Source organism: Phyllostomus discolor, chromosome 11 (genome assembly GCF_004126475.2).
Source record: "Phyllostomus discolor isolate MPI-MPIP mPhyDis1 chromosome 11, mPhyDis1.pri.v3, whole genome shotgun sequence".
Lineage (NCBI taxonomy): Eukaryota > Metazoa > Chordata > Mammalia > Chiroptera > Phyllostomidae > Phyllostomus > Phyllostomus discolor.
Genome location: NC_040913.2, coordinates 20,280,068 through 20,296,033, shown reverse-complemented (window position 1 = coordinate 20,296,033; position 15,966 = coordinate 20,280,068). Strand labels below are relative to the sequence as shown.

The following is a 15,966-nucleotide window of genomic DNA, read 5'->3' as shown; positions in this document are numbered from 1 at the left end:
AGTATCTCCTCAAGTGCATGTACTCACTCAAAAACTCTAAAGGCTAAATTGTCACGATGAATCAGTAATGAGTGTAGCCTGGATGGGTTAACTCAGAATAGATTCTACAGTAAATCTATAAATAAGAAAAAGCAAAGACCAGGAATTATAAAAGTAAAATAGAGAAAAAAGTTCCTCTGTAAGAACCTTGAGACCTGGAACCACTGACATATACCAAGTATATACATTTTTCAAAACCAATGTACTGTTTGCTTTTTGGAGAAAAAACAGCACCATTTATCAAATTCAGCCAAAATGTTTAGATAACTTATAAAACAGATATTGTAGGGCAGTGAAATAGGGAAATATGTTCCTTTACAAAATGTAAAGGTACTTTAAAATGCTTCAAAATGGCTTTCTTAAACATATTTGATCCTTTTAAAACTTTTTTTAAAAATATTTTATTTATTTATTTTTAGGGAGGGAAGGGAGGGAGGGAGGGAGGGAGAGAGAGAGAGAGAGAGAGAAACATCAATGTGCGGTTGCTGTGGGCCATGGCCTGCAACCCAGGCATGTGTCCTGACTGGGAATTGAACCTGCGACACTTTGGTTCGCAGCCTGCGCTCAATCCACTGAGCTACGCCAGCCAGGCTTTTAAAACTTTTTGATGATGGCTATACAACCATGTGAATGTACTTAATGTAACTGAACTGTACACAGAAAAACAGAATAATAAATGTTATTTGCATTTTACTATATTAAAAAACCTCTGTGACTTATATATTTGTCTAGGGTCAATCAAGAGGGCAGAGCTAAGGTCTGAACCTCTCTACCTTTTCCACATTATGTTTAGTAGTAGTCCTGCTTCCATTACTCTTTATGTAGCAACACAAACTTTTTTTGCTTTTATTGGGACATGGCAGTGGGGCTGTGCAATGCAGCAGCTAAGAGAAAAGTGTATATACTGGTATTTTGTATTATTATAACATCCTCGGTAAACTGGTGAAAGGAAGCAAATAAAAGCAGAGAAGAGATATAAGGAAGGGAAAAACAGTCTAGCTAGCTTAAAGGTATTTTTTAAGGAAAAAACAGGGGGAAGAGGATATAAGGGGACTAAATGGTAATGAAAAAAAATTCAGTAACAATAAAATTAAAAAGAAAAAAAGAAAAAACAAAACACCACAGTGGGTTTGAAATCAGTTTCTATGAAGCCAAAATATATGCAAAAAGAAACTATGTGGTAAGTTTGATCATGTGCTTATTAGCCAATCTCAAAATAAACCCTCACCTCCGATCCCAGGGCTGACGCTGTCAGCTCGCTGACAATGCTGGCCAGTAACCCACAGGTGTTGGAGACCAAGTGGGAGGAGAACAGCTCGTTTTCCCTCCTCAGGCTGTTCCTGACAGGGAGCACGACAATAACCAGCATCTTCTCCAGAACTTCACGGAAGCTTGTCATCCCTGAGATATTCTCTTCACTCTATGGTTCATGGGGAAAAGAAGTTCCAAGCTACTGCTTTATTTCCTTCATATGAGCACTTGATTTCAAAATCTTCTCTTTCCAGATGAAATCTTTAAAATTCAGACCAGAGTCTATATCTATAAATCTGTCCAGCTGTATGTGGAATCATTATACCTACTTTTCATTCAAAAGTTCTTTTTGAATTATTAGGCTCTGTGTATCATAAGGACCATACATTTACAAGGTATGTTTGATTAGCGTTTTGTCATTTTCACTTATTCTTTTAAATTTTCAATAATAATTCTTCATGAAAACAGAATAAACCTCTTGCCATTTAAAAAGCTTTCTCTATGGTCAAGATTCCAATATCAGATAATTATTTCTGGTATATCTGGAGGTAAAACAACTAAGAAATGTTGTAGTTTGCCCAAATCCATTTTCTAACAAAAATCTTTCTGTACATGTATGTCATTAAAAGTATGAAATTCTACTACAACTACTCCAATACAATTTTATAACTTCTGTGTATTTGACTTTATAAGTGAAGAGAGAAAAATTCCAACCCCTACCACTGAAAAAAGTTCAAGAAATTAAAGAATGCCATTAAAGACCAATGGGAAAATACTTTTTTTCCAGAAAAAAAGGAGAAAGATGATTAATGGATTTTAATTGATACCCAGCACAAACATTATTTATCTCCTTTACCATTCTCAGTATCTCTTAGCCCACTGTGAACAGAGAGCAAAATGCATTTAATTTCAATCAAAGGCCAATAGTGACCAACAACCCTTTCAGTTTTACTGTGGACTAGGGAATCAAGCAATTTGGATCTAGCTTCAGTTTCTTTACAGTGACTCAGTTTCATCTGTAAAATCAGGGAACTCTTTGCTATGATTCAGAGATCGAAATTACTGTGTGGGCACCCGAACAAACAAATTCTTCCACAATATTTATTATATTCCACACTGCTTTATAAGGTATACTATATATACAAATTCCACAGATTTCATAAATTCATAAAATTTCAGGGTGGAAAAGGATCATAAAGTTATTATCATTCTTCCAAAGACAAATCAATTACGTAAATGAATATACTTTCAGTACATTAAGGAAAATTAAGTAAATTTTTAGTTAAAGTCATCAAGAGCATTCTTAAAAATCATTTTCAGTGTCTTCCTTAATGTACAATCTCAGGCTGAAAACAGTAAGTCACTTAGAGATCATCTTTCATCTTTAAGTTATTTGTATTATCCATTTGAACAAAATCACCATAACATTCTGGTCAATTTCTCATGTAATTAGCTCTCCTGTCTTTTAAATAATCAATTATTAATTCTGTTAAAATGAGAATTCTTTATCCCTATATCACTTTCATTCCCCAGAAACTTTACTTTCTGGAACATCTCAGAAAGACAGTTTTTGATAAAACTCAATCCCCAATTGTCCTTCATTATCTATAATCTTGTAGGAAGGACTTTACTTGGTGTGAAGGGGGTGAGGGATAAGTGGACTGTGTTTACTTAGTTACAGCCATTAATTTTCTAATTAGTGATCAACGAGATTAATATAAGAAGCTTCCCATATAATCTTAACATGGAGTTCACTGTGTCAATATGCTTTTGTTAGAAGGCCAAAAAGAAAAAAGAAAATTTAGCACATCATCAGCCACAGTAGTTTTAGGAAAAGGTCATCTTATTCACTAGTGGTGGGAAATACAAGCTGGCACTAGCTTTCTGGAAGGTATTTTGTGATTTGTAACAAAGTCTTAACATTCTTTCCTTTGACTTATGAATTTCCACCCCTAAAGATTTATCCTGGAAAAAATCAACATGAATATACATAAAATTTTAGTCAATGATATTTTCAACAGCATTGTTTAAAAGACTGAAATATGGGAAATATAAGTATATATATAAAGACTTGGTTACAATTATTATGCTGCACTTAAATGGTAGAACTCTATAATATCCATTTAAAAGAGGGTAGAATACTAACCGGGATATAGAGGGATATACAAAAATACATTTACTAATTCTTAACAACCATCAAATGTGTGTAGTTCTCTAAAAATGTTTTTAAAATATTGTTGGGCCCTGGCTGGGTGGCTCAGTTGGTTCGAGTCGTCCCAATACACCCAGGCTGCAGGTTTCATCCCTGGTCAGGGCACACACAAGAATCAACCAATGAATGCATAAGTAAGTAAAACAAGAAATCAACATTTTTTCTTCTCTCTCAAATTAGTAAATACAAATATTATTAAAAATAATAATTTAAAAAATGAATAAAGTAAATTTTACTGTATTTTTCAAGAAAATACTGCAATACTACAGGAAGTCCAAAAGAAAACCATAGAATACCCAAAACTTTATCACCAAAGATTTATTTTCATTTCTCAGTATTCTCTTCCAGAATATGCCCTGCCTAAACACTACAAAATGTGTGCCTTTTGCATTCATATTTTACAGTCAGTCATCAAAAAGTGTATATACTTTTGGCTGATTTTTTAAATTTAAAAACATCTGCCTTGATACTGAATGTATATATAGTTATTTTTAAAGACTAAACCATAATCTGTCAAATCAATGTATCATAAATTCAACTATTTCACTTAATAATGTACAGTTAAGTCTCTAATTAAGGTTTTAAATATTTTAAAATAAAATATACATATAGCTTTATTCTTCAAGTTATTTCCTCAGGTAATTTTTTCTGCAAATACTCATTGCACTGAACTAACAATTTATTTTGTAAAAATATTTTCTATCTGCCCAAATTTCAAAGCTATGTGTATTTTTTCACTCTTGTGTTAACTATCAGGTAATTAAAATTCCAGTAAATAGATGTACAATAAATAGTTGTGAATCATGTGGCGAAAAAGATTACTTACATTAATTACATAATACCATAAACCCTCTATAAGTTTAGCAGATCTCACCAGCAGAGCATTTAATAGGAAATTTATTTTTCCAAATTTTTTACAAATAAGTCGATAACCTCAAAAGAACTTTCATTCACCTTTAATTATAAGACTGAAATTCTTCCCATGCTGGCTTATGCTAAAGTCCTGTTATAGCTACTTTCATTATTTTTACTGAGATCTTACAAACATATTATATCGACTCTGGAAATTTCGTTCCAATTCTGCTATTATCCTTTTTGTTTCTAAATGTCATTAAAATTTTTCTCTTAATTTTTCAGTTGCTTCAGTCAACAAAAAACTGCTATCGCACAATAATTAATTTTTCTATGTTCTACTCCTTGTTTACCTTTATTTTAAAGATTAGTTCTCATTAACTTGTGAGCAATTATATACAGTTTTCATGTGTATTTGTTAATTTTTCTCCATAGTGTTTTTTAATAAACCAGAAGCAATTATTAGAGAATGTTTCTATGACTATTGTTTTATAATGCTTATTTTAATGTAATAAAATGTTATAAAAATGTTTTGAAAGTTATTTATTTCCTTAGAATTCTATCTTGGTAATATAAAATATTATATTAGAATATAAAATGTTCTTATAGTAGCTGCAACTTTAAAACATTCAGCCAAAAACAAATACACAGAAATCCACTATATGACTCTCAAATTTCTTATAGGTTAGGAATCATTAAAAATAAATAGAGAAAAAAGACTACTCACTTATAGGTAAACATGAGAATTTTTTTTCTTAATTTTAGTTCTTCTTGTGAAACACATAATTATCTTGTAAAGATATTTACTGATATAAAAGAATAAGCACCAGGCTAAATATGCTTCCATTTATATTCTATTGCTTCACTATAAAGGATATTTCAGAAGACCTACCTGGCTGAGTTTTTCCATATGTGCTACCAAAAGGGGAAAACGGTGAACCAGTGTTGAGTCGTTCTCTGTGCTAACTTGTTTAACGATTGACCGCAGCAGTACTTCTCCATCATAGGCAATAGGGAAGATGGAAGTCAGCTTAACAGAAGTGTGACACAGAGCGGACATAACAGCTGCTAGAAGTCGACTACTTGATGTCTTGAAGTTTGCTTCTTGGATATCCTTTTGAAAACAAAAAAATGTTCCCCACCTAAGAAATACTGCATCAGTATAATGCAAGTTTCTGGATATATAAAAGGTAAACACCCTTTTAAGTCATACCAAACTCCCTAGAGCTCAATCACTATAATTATCTTGTTAAAGGATAATGTTACATCAATACTTTTGAACACATTTAAGTTACCACCCAATGAAGGTGAAAACCTATTAAACATGATCAAGAAAAATCAGCCTCGTGTTGTCCAATAAATGAGTTTATATATATTTACATATCTTCAGGATTAGTCCTTTCTAGCACTGTTAGCATATATCAAAGGCATTTCCAGTAACAAGCACTGAAACTATTTTCCTCAGATAACAATTTAAATTATAATTCTATCCTACTATAACATTTCACTGATGTTAATAACAGCTCACTAAGGTCACAAAATCATGTCATCACACTGCACGGTTTATTCAGGAAAAATCAGTAGCAAATAGGAGAATTAAAAACTTATCAACAGCCCTGGCTGGTGTAGCTCAGTGGATTGAGCGTGGGCTGCGAACCAAAGTGTCTCAGGTTCGATTCCCAGGTCATGGCCCCCAGCAACCGCACATTGATGTTTCTTTCTTTCCCTCCCTCCCTCTCCCTCTCTCCCTCTCTCTCTCTCTCTCTCTCTCTCTCTCTCTCCCCCTCCCCTCCCTCTCTAAAAAATAAATAAATAAATAAATAAATAAATAAATAAATAAATCTTAAAAACTTTAGGGATACAGGATATCCTAACTGATACAGGAATTCCATGTACACCTTACTTTGTTCATCAAACATGTGTCACAAAGACAGACTAAAAGTAAAACAACGTTCTAAAAGTTAACTCAATGTTTGTTAAAGTTAACCTAGTCAGTAGCATTTCTCTGTAAAAGTGCTAGAGATCTGCTATGTAACACTGTACCTATCGCTAATATTATAATGTGAACTAATAGATCATATTTTCAAAGAACATTTTAAAAACCTGAACTACCTGATCCAAACAGTTCAGCAGATCACACAGGCAGGCCCACTGCAAGGCCGGCGTTGGGTAGAAGGAGTGGAAGCAGGCGGTGAAGGTGTTATGGCACTCCTGCAGCACAGCCTCTAGGAGGCTCAAGGGTTGACTGAGATACCCCTGAGGATCGTTATCCAGCTTCACCATACAGTGATCCACTCCTTCTGATAAAATTTTCCTTAACAAAGTTCTGGTTTTTCCAATACATTCTGCTAATTTGCTAGTTTCTTCCACAACTGCTTTACCTGTAGCTTTAAGGAAACAAAGTAGATTGGTAATTAAATAGAATAATAAATATGCATGAAAACATTCAATATAATTCTAGTAATTTCTTAAACAACTAAAAATCAAAAGTACTCATAACCTAGACAGGAAACAATTTAGAGACTGTGGTCTAAGATTACTTCTTTTTAAAATCTAAATAGAAAAACAAAACACAACACTGGTTTCAGCATATAAGTCCAAATCAGCTGGCTAAAATATTTCTATTTGACAGAATCTAAAATAGCAGTTCATTATTGAATTTTAGCCTAACATGACTTTTTTGTTTACAGAATGACATGTAAGATATTTTACTCTTTATAATCAATACATAAGCATAAAGGCAGCTAGAGATCTATTTAAAAACTTGAACTGAATTTACTGGAGTGGCATTGGCTAATAAAATTTATATAGGTTTCAGGCCTACGACTCTGTAATACATCATCTGCTTAACATGCCGTGTGTTCGCCAAGGGATCTTAAAACTCTTGTCTATTCCTACACATGCCTTCTCAAGCCTCAAATATTTTCTTTCCAAAGTCATTTAAAAAATGTACCATACCTGACACTGGGTAAATTTCACAGGTATAGACACGCAATAACCTCAGACAACAGGTACCCACAAAGCGCAGCCTCTCCAAATCTAGAAGTGTAGCTGTAAACTGGAATCCTTTTAATCCTCTAAGTTCTTCAACTCCTAGGACTAGGGTGGTCCAGCTCCAGTGAAGAATACTCAACAGTGACTCAAAACATTCCTAATCCAGAATATGAAGAAATAGAACACAATGAGTTCAAATGATACTACCTGTTGAATCAAATGAAAAGATGACAATCAACTTCAAAACTTTGTGTTGAAAAGTTTTGGTAGCCCAAATGACAGACATTTTATTAGTTTATACATTAAATTACCACTAGGAACATCTTTGAAGCTTGACAAAAATGATAGTTAGGCATCTATAAAAACAACATTCTTCAATATTTACCTATTTACAAACACATTTTTAAGTTTCCCTGCTACCAATCTATCTAGTTTATCATATAATTATGAAAAAATAAGAAAATCACTTATAAATACATGTTTACTTGAAAGGAAAATCAAACTCTACATTTTCAAGGTAGTAATGTGAAAATAAACCACAAGTACTTTAACCACTTGAGTAATTTTTGAATATAAAGCATCTAGTATAAGACATCAGTGATATCAAAAAATTTATTCTATATCTACATATTAAATTTTACAATACACACTAAGCCAAATATTGGTAAGTTAATGGAATATAAAAACTGACTACTAAAATACTAAAAAATTCTTATGTGGATTTTTAAAAATTCTAAAGTATGAGTTTATGGTATAATAAACCCATATTTAACATCACTGTAGTTCTACTGGTCTGCAGGTTTTATCATGTTTGCATGATGATGGATACTACCACAGATGACTCTTAAAGCAAGGAACTTACTCCCTTATCCCTGTCAAATTCTAGTCCTCTGGTTTACTAATACCAAAAATAAAGAGTTTATAGCTTAACTTTTAAAATAAATGATTGAATAAGTTTTCTATATAAAGATTATAATTACCTAATGACCACAAAACCACTAAGATAGACAAAAATATAAAAAAAAATTATGAGGTACAGAAAAGAGATCACTAAAAAAAAAAAACCCAATATAATCATATACTTATTTGGATCAAAAGATAGAAAATCGGATTTTTTTAAAGATTTTACCTATTTATTTTTAGAGAGGGTGAAAGAGATGGGGAGAAACATCCATGTGTGCTTGCCTCTTGTGCACTCCCTACTGGGGACCTGGTCCCCAACCTAGGCATGTGCCCTGACTGAATTGAACCAGCGACCCTTTGGTTCACAGACTGGCATTCAGTCCACTTAGCCGCACCAGTCAGGGCACAAACCTGATCTTGATAATAAAAAGATCCAAGTTACCAAGGAGCCAAAAGCCTTGTGGTCTCTTATCCAAAGCACATTTTCTATAAACTGCCATAGCTCTTTTAGAAGGCCAACTTGGCAAATTATATCAAAGTTGAAGTGAGCACACTTCCAGTAGAAATACTGACATAAGTATATAAATAATCAAAGACACATATGTATGAATATAACAAAAATGAGAAACAGTCTTTTGATAGGAATAGAGTTGAATAAGGTAAAATACAGTGGGTCCTCAAATAATGTCATTTCATTCAAACATCATTTTGTTTTAACATGGTAAGATGTGTAGGAGCTTAATTTTTGTTTATATCAATTATCCTATGGTAAAATTGGTTTCATTATACATCACTCAGCTTAAGGCACAGAACCTATCAGCAACGTTAAGTGAGGACTTACTGTCCTACCATTCTAAGGAATATGCTGCAAACATTAGAAAAGACTAAAATAGAACCAAATGTACTAATATGGGATATGTCCACAGTGCATACTATAAAATTTTTGACGATACAAAACTTGAAGCATGATCAAACACAAATAAGAAAGCACACTGCATATGCGGATTGATAAATATGTGTATATATAAAAAAATAGCTGGAAGGACATATATCAAAATGTAAATAGTAGTTACATATAGTAATAACAGTGTGATAGGGGGAAAAACTTTAATATATCTTTAGTTTTTGTTTTATCTCTACCTTACCTCCACCGTGGGATATATATCAATTTTGTGTTTTAAAAAACTAAGAAAAAAACACATTTCCCCTTTGCCTTTTACTAATAGGACAAACTATCAGCTACATTAATAAGTCACATTCATATAGTACCTTACAATTTAAAAATAATTTCTGTATCCCTTATGTCATTAAAAGCTCATAATGACACTATGACGTAGTATAAGTAGATATGTTGTATAAGCATCCCCAACTAATAAATGAAAAAGCAAGGCTTCCTAAGCAACATACTATATTTCCATTACATTGTGTTGACTTTTCATTCTACAGAGGAAGCCTCAACAGAGCATCTTGTACCTTTAAATGTAGAACAATGATGTCAAGTAGTTCAATAAAATCCCTAGTTAGACATGAGACACTTCTGTTTAGTTCCTAAAGTATTAAAATAACATTGTGGGCGCAATACCACCCTTAAGTTTTCCTTCACTTTCTAACTGCTTCAGCATACATGCCCATACATGACTTACTAGAAAATTCACCAGTTATTTCAGAAATAGCAAGGCATGTTAAAATCAGTCACAATTTCTATTTTCCCATTACTTAAAGTTCATATTCTTTGGCGTGGAATGTCAATGCTAATACAAAAACAAATCTGAGTTCATAAAGCTGTACTGAAATAGAGTGTTAGAAGAGTAGCTAAATGCTAAACATCAAAAGGAAACTGAGCACTGGATAAAAATACTGAAATTTTAAAAAATGGCTTACCACTGAGACGGTTCTTGCAAAAGATCTCTTTAAAATGTGTACAGGTTCGCTAGTTTGCTGTTTGCCTTTTGAAGCACTGCCATCACTGGTCGGAAGTCTGAAGGTAGGAGACACACATAAATTTATGCTAGAAGGGCTAGTGACATTTTTCCTCTCAAAATATCTATTTATGCAATAGTGAAATAATTAAACTATACATTTAAATATTTTTGTTAGGTAAAATGCCAATATAGGGCTTTTCAGAAATATTTCCCAATGCTAAGCAAAATTTTTAGCATGTGAGCATTTCATCATTTAAATGCCACCTTTGTAAGGCTGGACACTAGAGAATCTCTTACCAGACAACACATTTAACTTTATGTTCTGTACTAATGCTTCTACTAAATTCTATTACTTAAAAGTTATTCAACAAGTGCAACCAACAGTAGTCCAAACAGCTTGTTATGTTCGTAATGCTACATATTAGAAACATTAACTATAATAAAGAGCATGAACACAAACAAAACTCCCTTCTTGGGAAAAGTGAGGTTTATTCATATCATCAAAGTGATTACCAGAAAGGAAGATATAGGAGACAGAGAATTACTGTTCTAGAAATATTTCTTTTAATTTTTACTACTTAAAGAATGACATTTTTTCTATCTATTTGCATACTTTATTCTAAAAATTATTGCGGTAATCTAGAAGTAGACAGATACATGCATGTGCTTTCCTATATCTCTATTACCAAAAATTAAAATTCTAAATAACAGTAAAATATAATAAACATTATATACAAGCAAGTTACTATTTGGTAATTGAGGTAAGGGTGAAAATTTTCAGCAGTAAGGGATTTCTCAATTCATCTCTCACAAGACGATCAGCAAGAACACGTACGGCTGCAGCAAACCAGTCGGGCCTGCACCGAAGTTCCGTCTCCCACTCGGATCTCACTTCTCTAACGCCTTGGTTTCGTTTCGCCAAGACAACTTTTATTAGTTTATAACCCTTAGATACTGGTAAGACATGACAAATTATAAATGCAGGGTGGGGCAAAAGTAGGATTACAGTTGTTCATATGGAAAATAACACAGTAATTAATAAATAATAATACAAGAATAAACTTTCACATACTCACAACTGTAAACCTACTTTGCCCCACCCTGTATAAGTCATTAAAATATTGTTATTGGCATAACACAGATAACCTGAGTCAGCTGTAAAGTGTAAAAAGGTTGATGTAGAAAAAGTTTTAAAATATAAAAAGTATTAAATTTTTTGTTAAATTTATTATAGTTTGCTGAATGCTTCAAATAATTTCTCCCTTTGTATAGTGATCCTTATTCATTATAGCAAAATAATAAACCTTTAAACAACTACAAATATGCTAAATACCTGTATAATAATTGAGGTATCTGACCAGCGTTAACATCTGTACCATTATTTGATTTCTTTGAACTTTTAAACTGGAAAACAACCCTAAGAAAAGAACAAAATAACAATGATACCAAAGCCAACACTATTCAAGATTCATTGAAGTAAATAAGTAATTTAACAGTCATGTTTTCAAATCTTATATTAATGGATTGAGATGTATTTTTTTAAGGAAAAAGAATAGAAGTAAAAAAGGTATGGTTCTGATTTTAATTCTAGACCTGAATGGCTTAATCCAGCAATTTTCAACTTTTTTCATCTCATGGCACACAGACTAATTACTAAAATTCTGTGGCACACCAAAAAACACATTGTATTTTTTGTTGATCTGACAAAAATGTAGGTAGAATTTTGATTCATTCCCAGCAGACACTTATTGTTGTCTTGGCCATTGTCATTTTTTAATTTGATAATCTAAGGGAAAAGTGGTTGGCGCCCCTGACTAAATATTCAGATATTGCATGTTTTGAAAATTCTTGTGACACACTAGTTGAAAATCACTGGCTTAATCAATAAAAGGAAGGAATTGAACTTGATCAGAAACTACTAGGTGAGAAGCTGTCCTGTCCCCTTCCTTAGTCCTTCTGGCTCGACATTTACCAGCCCAATATTGCTGAAGCTTTGCAATGCATAGACTGTTCTCATAAGCACTGTCAAATTTTATAGCAAGTATATATTTCTTATTGTATGGTTTCCAAACTCCTATCATTGCCACTTTCCTCTATATAACTTCTAACTTAAGCTTTTAAACAATGTAACACCCAGAAATACACAGAAATGCCACCTGACGAGGGCAAAGAAGTGCAGTCCCATTATCTCTCTTTTCTGTCTAGACTTTAATTTGGCATGAGGTAGTGTGAATTTAATTTTAGCAGTCATATTATGCTGTAGACTTTTTACACTGCTAAGACTTTTACACTGCTAAAAAAAAACCTCTTGAGATTTCTAAGCAGCATTCCACTACCAAAAATGAGAGTTGATTAGCACAAACATCTTGCTTACCCATCATCTGTAGTGATGGACGCTTGCCCGTGGGACCCACAGTCACTGCTGGGCCCTGACACTCGAGCCCAGGCCACATACCACCACCCAGCTTGCAGGAGGACTGGCTCATCAAACATCATTGCGTACTTTTCTCTGAGAGAAACATCAGTGAGTAAAAGACAATGCCTCTGCATTTCCACTACATACGTTTATTTTTTAAATCCTTTATTAAAAAAACATGAAACCCATTGTATTATAAGATTCTTGTCAAACAATACCAACATCCTTTTATTCAAAAACGTCCAGACAAGAACAGAAATAATATTTACTTGTGTCATGGGGATGGCATTACACTTCTTCCCCCTCCACCTTGAGTTTTAAAACTTGTTTAAATGTTATAATACTTTCATATTGAAATAAAACCAAAATTTTAAAAGTTGTTGTTAAAATATATGCCAGCTTGTTGGAAAATGAAATTTTAAATTTTAGTTTTGAAGTTAATTTATTCAACTAAAGTGTTCGAGAGGAAGCACGTTAAGAAACCGCCTCTGGAATGAGACTGCTGTATTCAAAGCCCAACTTTGTGCCTTGCTGGCTATGTTACCGTGGGCAATTGCTCTATCTTCTCTTAACTCAGTCCCTTCATCTGACAGTAGGGATGAAAATAGTATCTAGCTCCTAAGTTTCTTCTGAGGGTTGAGAATTTAGGTCAAGTGTTTGAAACTGTGTCTGTCACACAGTAGCTACACAAAAAAATGTTTACTGAGTTAGGAAGAAAGAACAGGCTAAGTAATAAGGCATCTGATAGAGATGTGTGTGCTTCAAAGCTGAAGCTGACAGAAGGGAAGGAGCATGTGAGCATGTGTGTCCTGTAGCGGGAGTGGGTGGGGAGAAGGTCGTGCATGGGGAGAAGGTTGTGGACAGCTCTGCGGAGGTACAGCACAGGGTCCAAAAACTGTAAGGTGTCCAGACAGATTATAGCATTGAGACAAACACAGAATGGTAGTGGATACAAAGTTATAAAACATGCTGTGAAAAATTATGGAAGTCCTTTAACTCTAGCCTTAGGATTCTGGGATTTGTATCCTAATATAAAAATGAAGAAATAAATAATAATTAAAAAAATGAAGAAAATATAGATGATTGTCTATGCAAAATCATACATATTTGTTGACTCATAATCATATGCACAAAAAAAATGCTAAATGACAAAGGCATCCTAAGGCTTTGTTAAAAATTAATCAATTAATGACACAATCAATAAAATATATTTTTTAAAAATTAATCAATTAACTTTCCTGAAATTTCTCTTATCTTTGTTTTTATGTAACATTAAGAATTACTCAAAATATATCTCCTATTATTGGTTAATGCAAATGAAGAAACAGCCAAAATTTTTGTTAGATTTACTATTTTGTTTTCAAAAGTATTCATCTGTTAAAAGCAAATTCGTTGACTACCATTTTCAGAAAATACAGATTTTCACTAACAAAAAGCGTATGCACACCACACAAGGTTTTCTTAACATAGTTTTCATGGGGAAGTACAGTGTGATATTATTTAATACAGTGTTGAAGTAATTCTTAGGATTACCAGGAGGACTAATAAAATCTAAGTTTCTTACCTCCTGAGTCTTTATGAACAAACACCCTGATTCTGGTAATTCCTTAAGAGGTTTCACTACAGCTGGGTGTCTTTTCAAAGTGTGTTATAATCCAGCAGATACTGTCTGCATGATGTTAGAGTACACAGTTGATCTGAATTATGTCCCACTAGGACTACTTGACACTATATACATAAAGTTAGGTAGTAAATAATCATACCACATCAACAGGGCACTAGCATACTAGGTGTTTTCTAAGTGACGCATAAAAATAAAAATGTGCAAAATACATGAACACAGTATTTCCATCTCATCTTCAATATAGAAAGTCAATGTATCTTGTGAAATACAAATATAAAGGATTCTATTAGTTTTAATGAAGCATTGCTAAAAACAACCGATTACCTACTGATATATAATTTAATTTCAAGAGTCTGATCGCAGCAGATTTTTAAAACCTCCTTTTTAAATTGTTTATTCATTTATAATTAATTTTTTCACATTAATTATTTGTAAGGATTACACTGAATAACAAAGAACTCATTACCTGGCAGCACAGTCATAAGCCAACACATCAGTCTCTGCAAGAAGGTCTCCATCAGTTTCATGGTCTCCTCCATCAGGTCCCAACTCAAATAGCTGGGGAAAGGAAAAACACAGATGATGCCCAATCTTTCAGTCACTTATTAAATAAAATACACAAACGTACATTTAAATCAAGAAACACATGCAATGTCTTATGGTCTATATTAATCTCGGTTTTATATTCATATAAAACTTTATCTGTTTATTTCTACTCATCTATTTCTATTAAGTGACCCAAACAGTTTTGTACCAAATATAAACATCTGAAGGAGAGACATTTATAGATCTGAAGGAGAGAACTCCACCAAAGTATTTATCTAAGTGAGGCTGAATCTTGCTTCAACATTTACTAGCTGTGAGATCCTTGGACCCAGTTTCCTCATCCATAAAATAGAGATGGATAGTAACATTGCCTACTTCAGTAAGAATTTTAAGAATTAAATAAAATAATAGTTGTGGAACACTTAAAAAATACCCAGCAGAAAAGGCTAGAAAATGTTAGCAATGGAAAGAGAGAGGAATAACTCTCAAGATAAAGATCCTTAAAAAAAAAAAAAAAAAAAAAACAGGTCAAAGGAGAGATGAAAAGTGAGAAAAAAATGGTTATACAAAAAAAGAAAGAACCACAAAGTCTGGGTAAAAGAAAAAAAGAGAAAATAGCAAAAGGGAAAGGTTACAAAATTAAGTGAAAATAAGGGAGAATTATAAGGAAGAGGTTTTTTTTTTTTTACTGGACTATTACACATTAAAAAATCCCCTATTTCTCTGGAGAATTACAGCAGGCAAACTGTAAGAAAGGTAGATAAAACACTCAGAAGGAAGAGAAGGGGGCACTAAAATTTACTGGACAATTATTTTGCTACATGTCTTGATTTCTCAATCATATTCTAATAATCTGAAATCAACCTCCAGTTCGGATCTTAGTCTCTACAGTCACTGGCTTCTCCCAGCAGCTCTGTCTCACTAAATCTAAAGAGTGACTCATCTGTCCCTCCTCTTGCCTTCTCTGTTCCAATTAAAGTCAATATCATTCACCTAGTTGCTCAGAGAAAAGACCTGGAATACTCCTCTTTTCCATATGTCTCTACCCTCACTGCATGTATTCTATTGCTGGTACCAAAGCCTGTCAGTTCACCCGAATCCGCTGTTACCAGTTAGAATGGTTCAATAACAAGTAATTAGTCTTCTTATCTCCATTCTTTCCTTGCTTTAACCCATGCTCCACAAAGTTGAGGGTTCTGCTTTTAAT

At 33.1% G+C, this 15,966-nt stretch overlaps 1 protein-coding gene across 13 annotated transcripts in view; it reads right to left on the bottom strand.

Moving 5' to 3' along the window:
- Nucleotides 1–15,966, bottom strand: part of MYCBP2 (MYC binding protein 2) — a 262,494-nt gene that overhangs the window by 126,610 nt on the left and 119,918 nt on the right. For 7 of the 13 annotated variants that reach the window (XM_036011264.1, XM_036011260.1, XM_036011267.1 and 4 more), the window contains 8 exons: nt 14,680–14,771; nt 12,548–12,682; nt 11,507–11,590; nt 10,133–10,229; nt 7,313–7,505; nt 6,467–6,741; nt 5,247–5,468; nt 1,268–1,459 (listed from right to left, as the gene is read on the bottom strand). In XM_036011264.1, coding sequence (XP_035867157.1) covers nt 1,268–1,459; nt 5,247–5,468; nt 6,467–6,741; nt 7,313–7,505; nt 10,133–10,229; nt 11,507–11,590; nt 12,548–12,682; nt 14,680–14,771 — 1,290 coding nt within the window. Of the gene's footprint in view, nt 1–1,267; nt 1,460–5,246; nt 5,469–6,466; nt 6,742–7,312; nt 7,506–10,132; nt 10,296–11,506; nt 11,591–12,547; nt 12,683–14,679; nt 14,772–15,966 lie in introns of all 13 variants that reach the window. The other 6 variants (XM_036011258.1, XM_036011257.1, XM_036011261.1 and 3 more) reach the window with 1 other exon arrangement.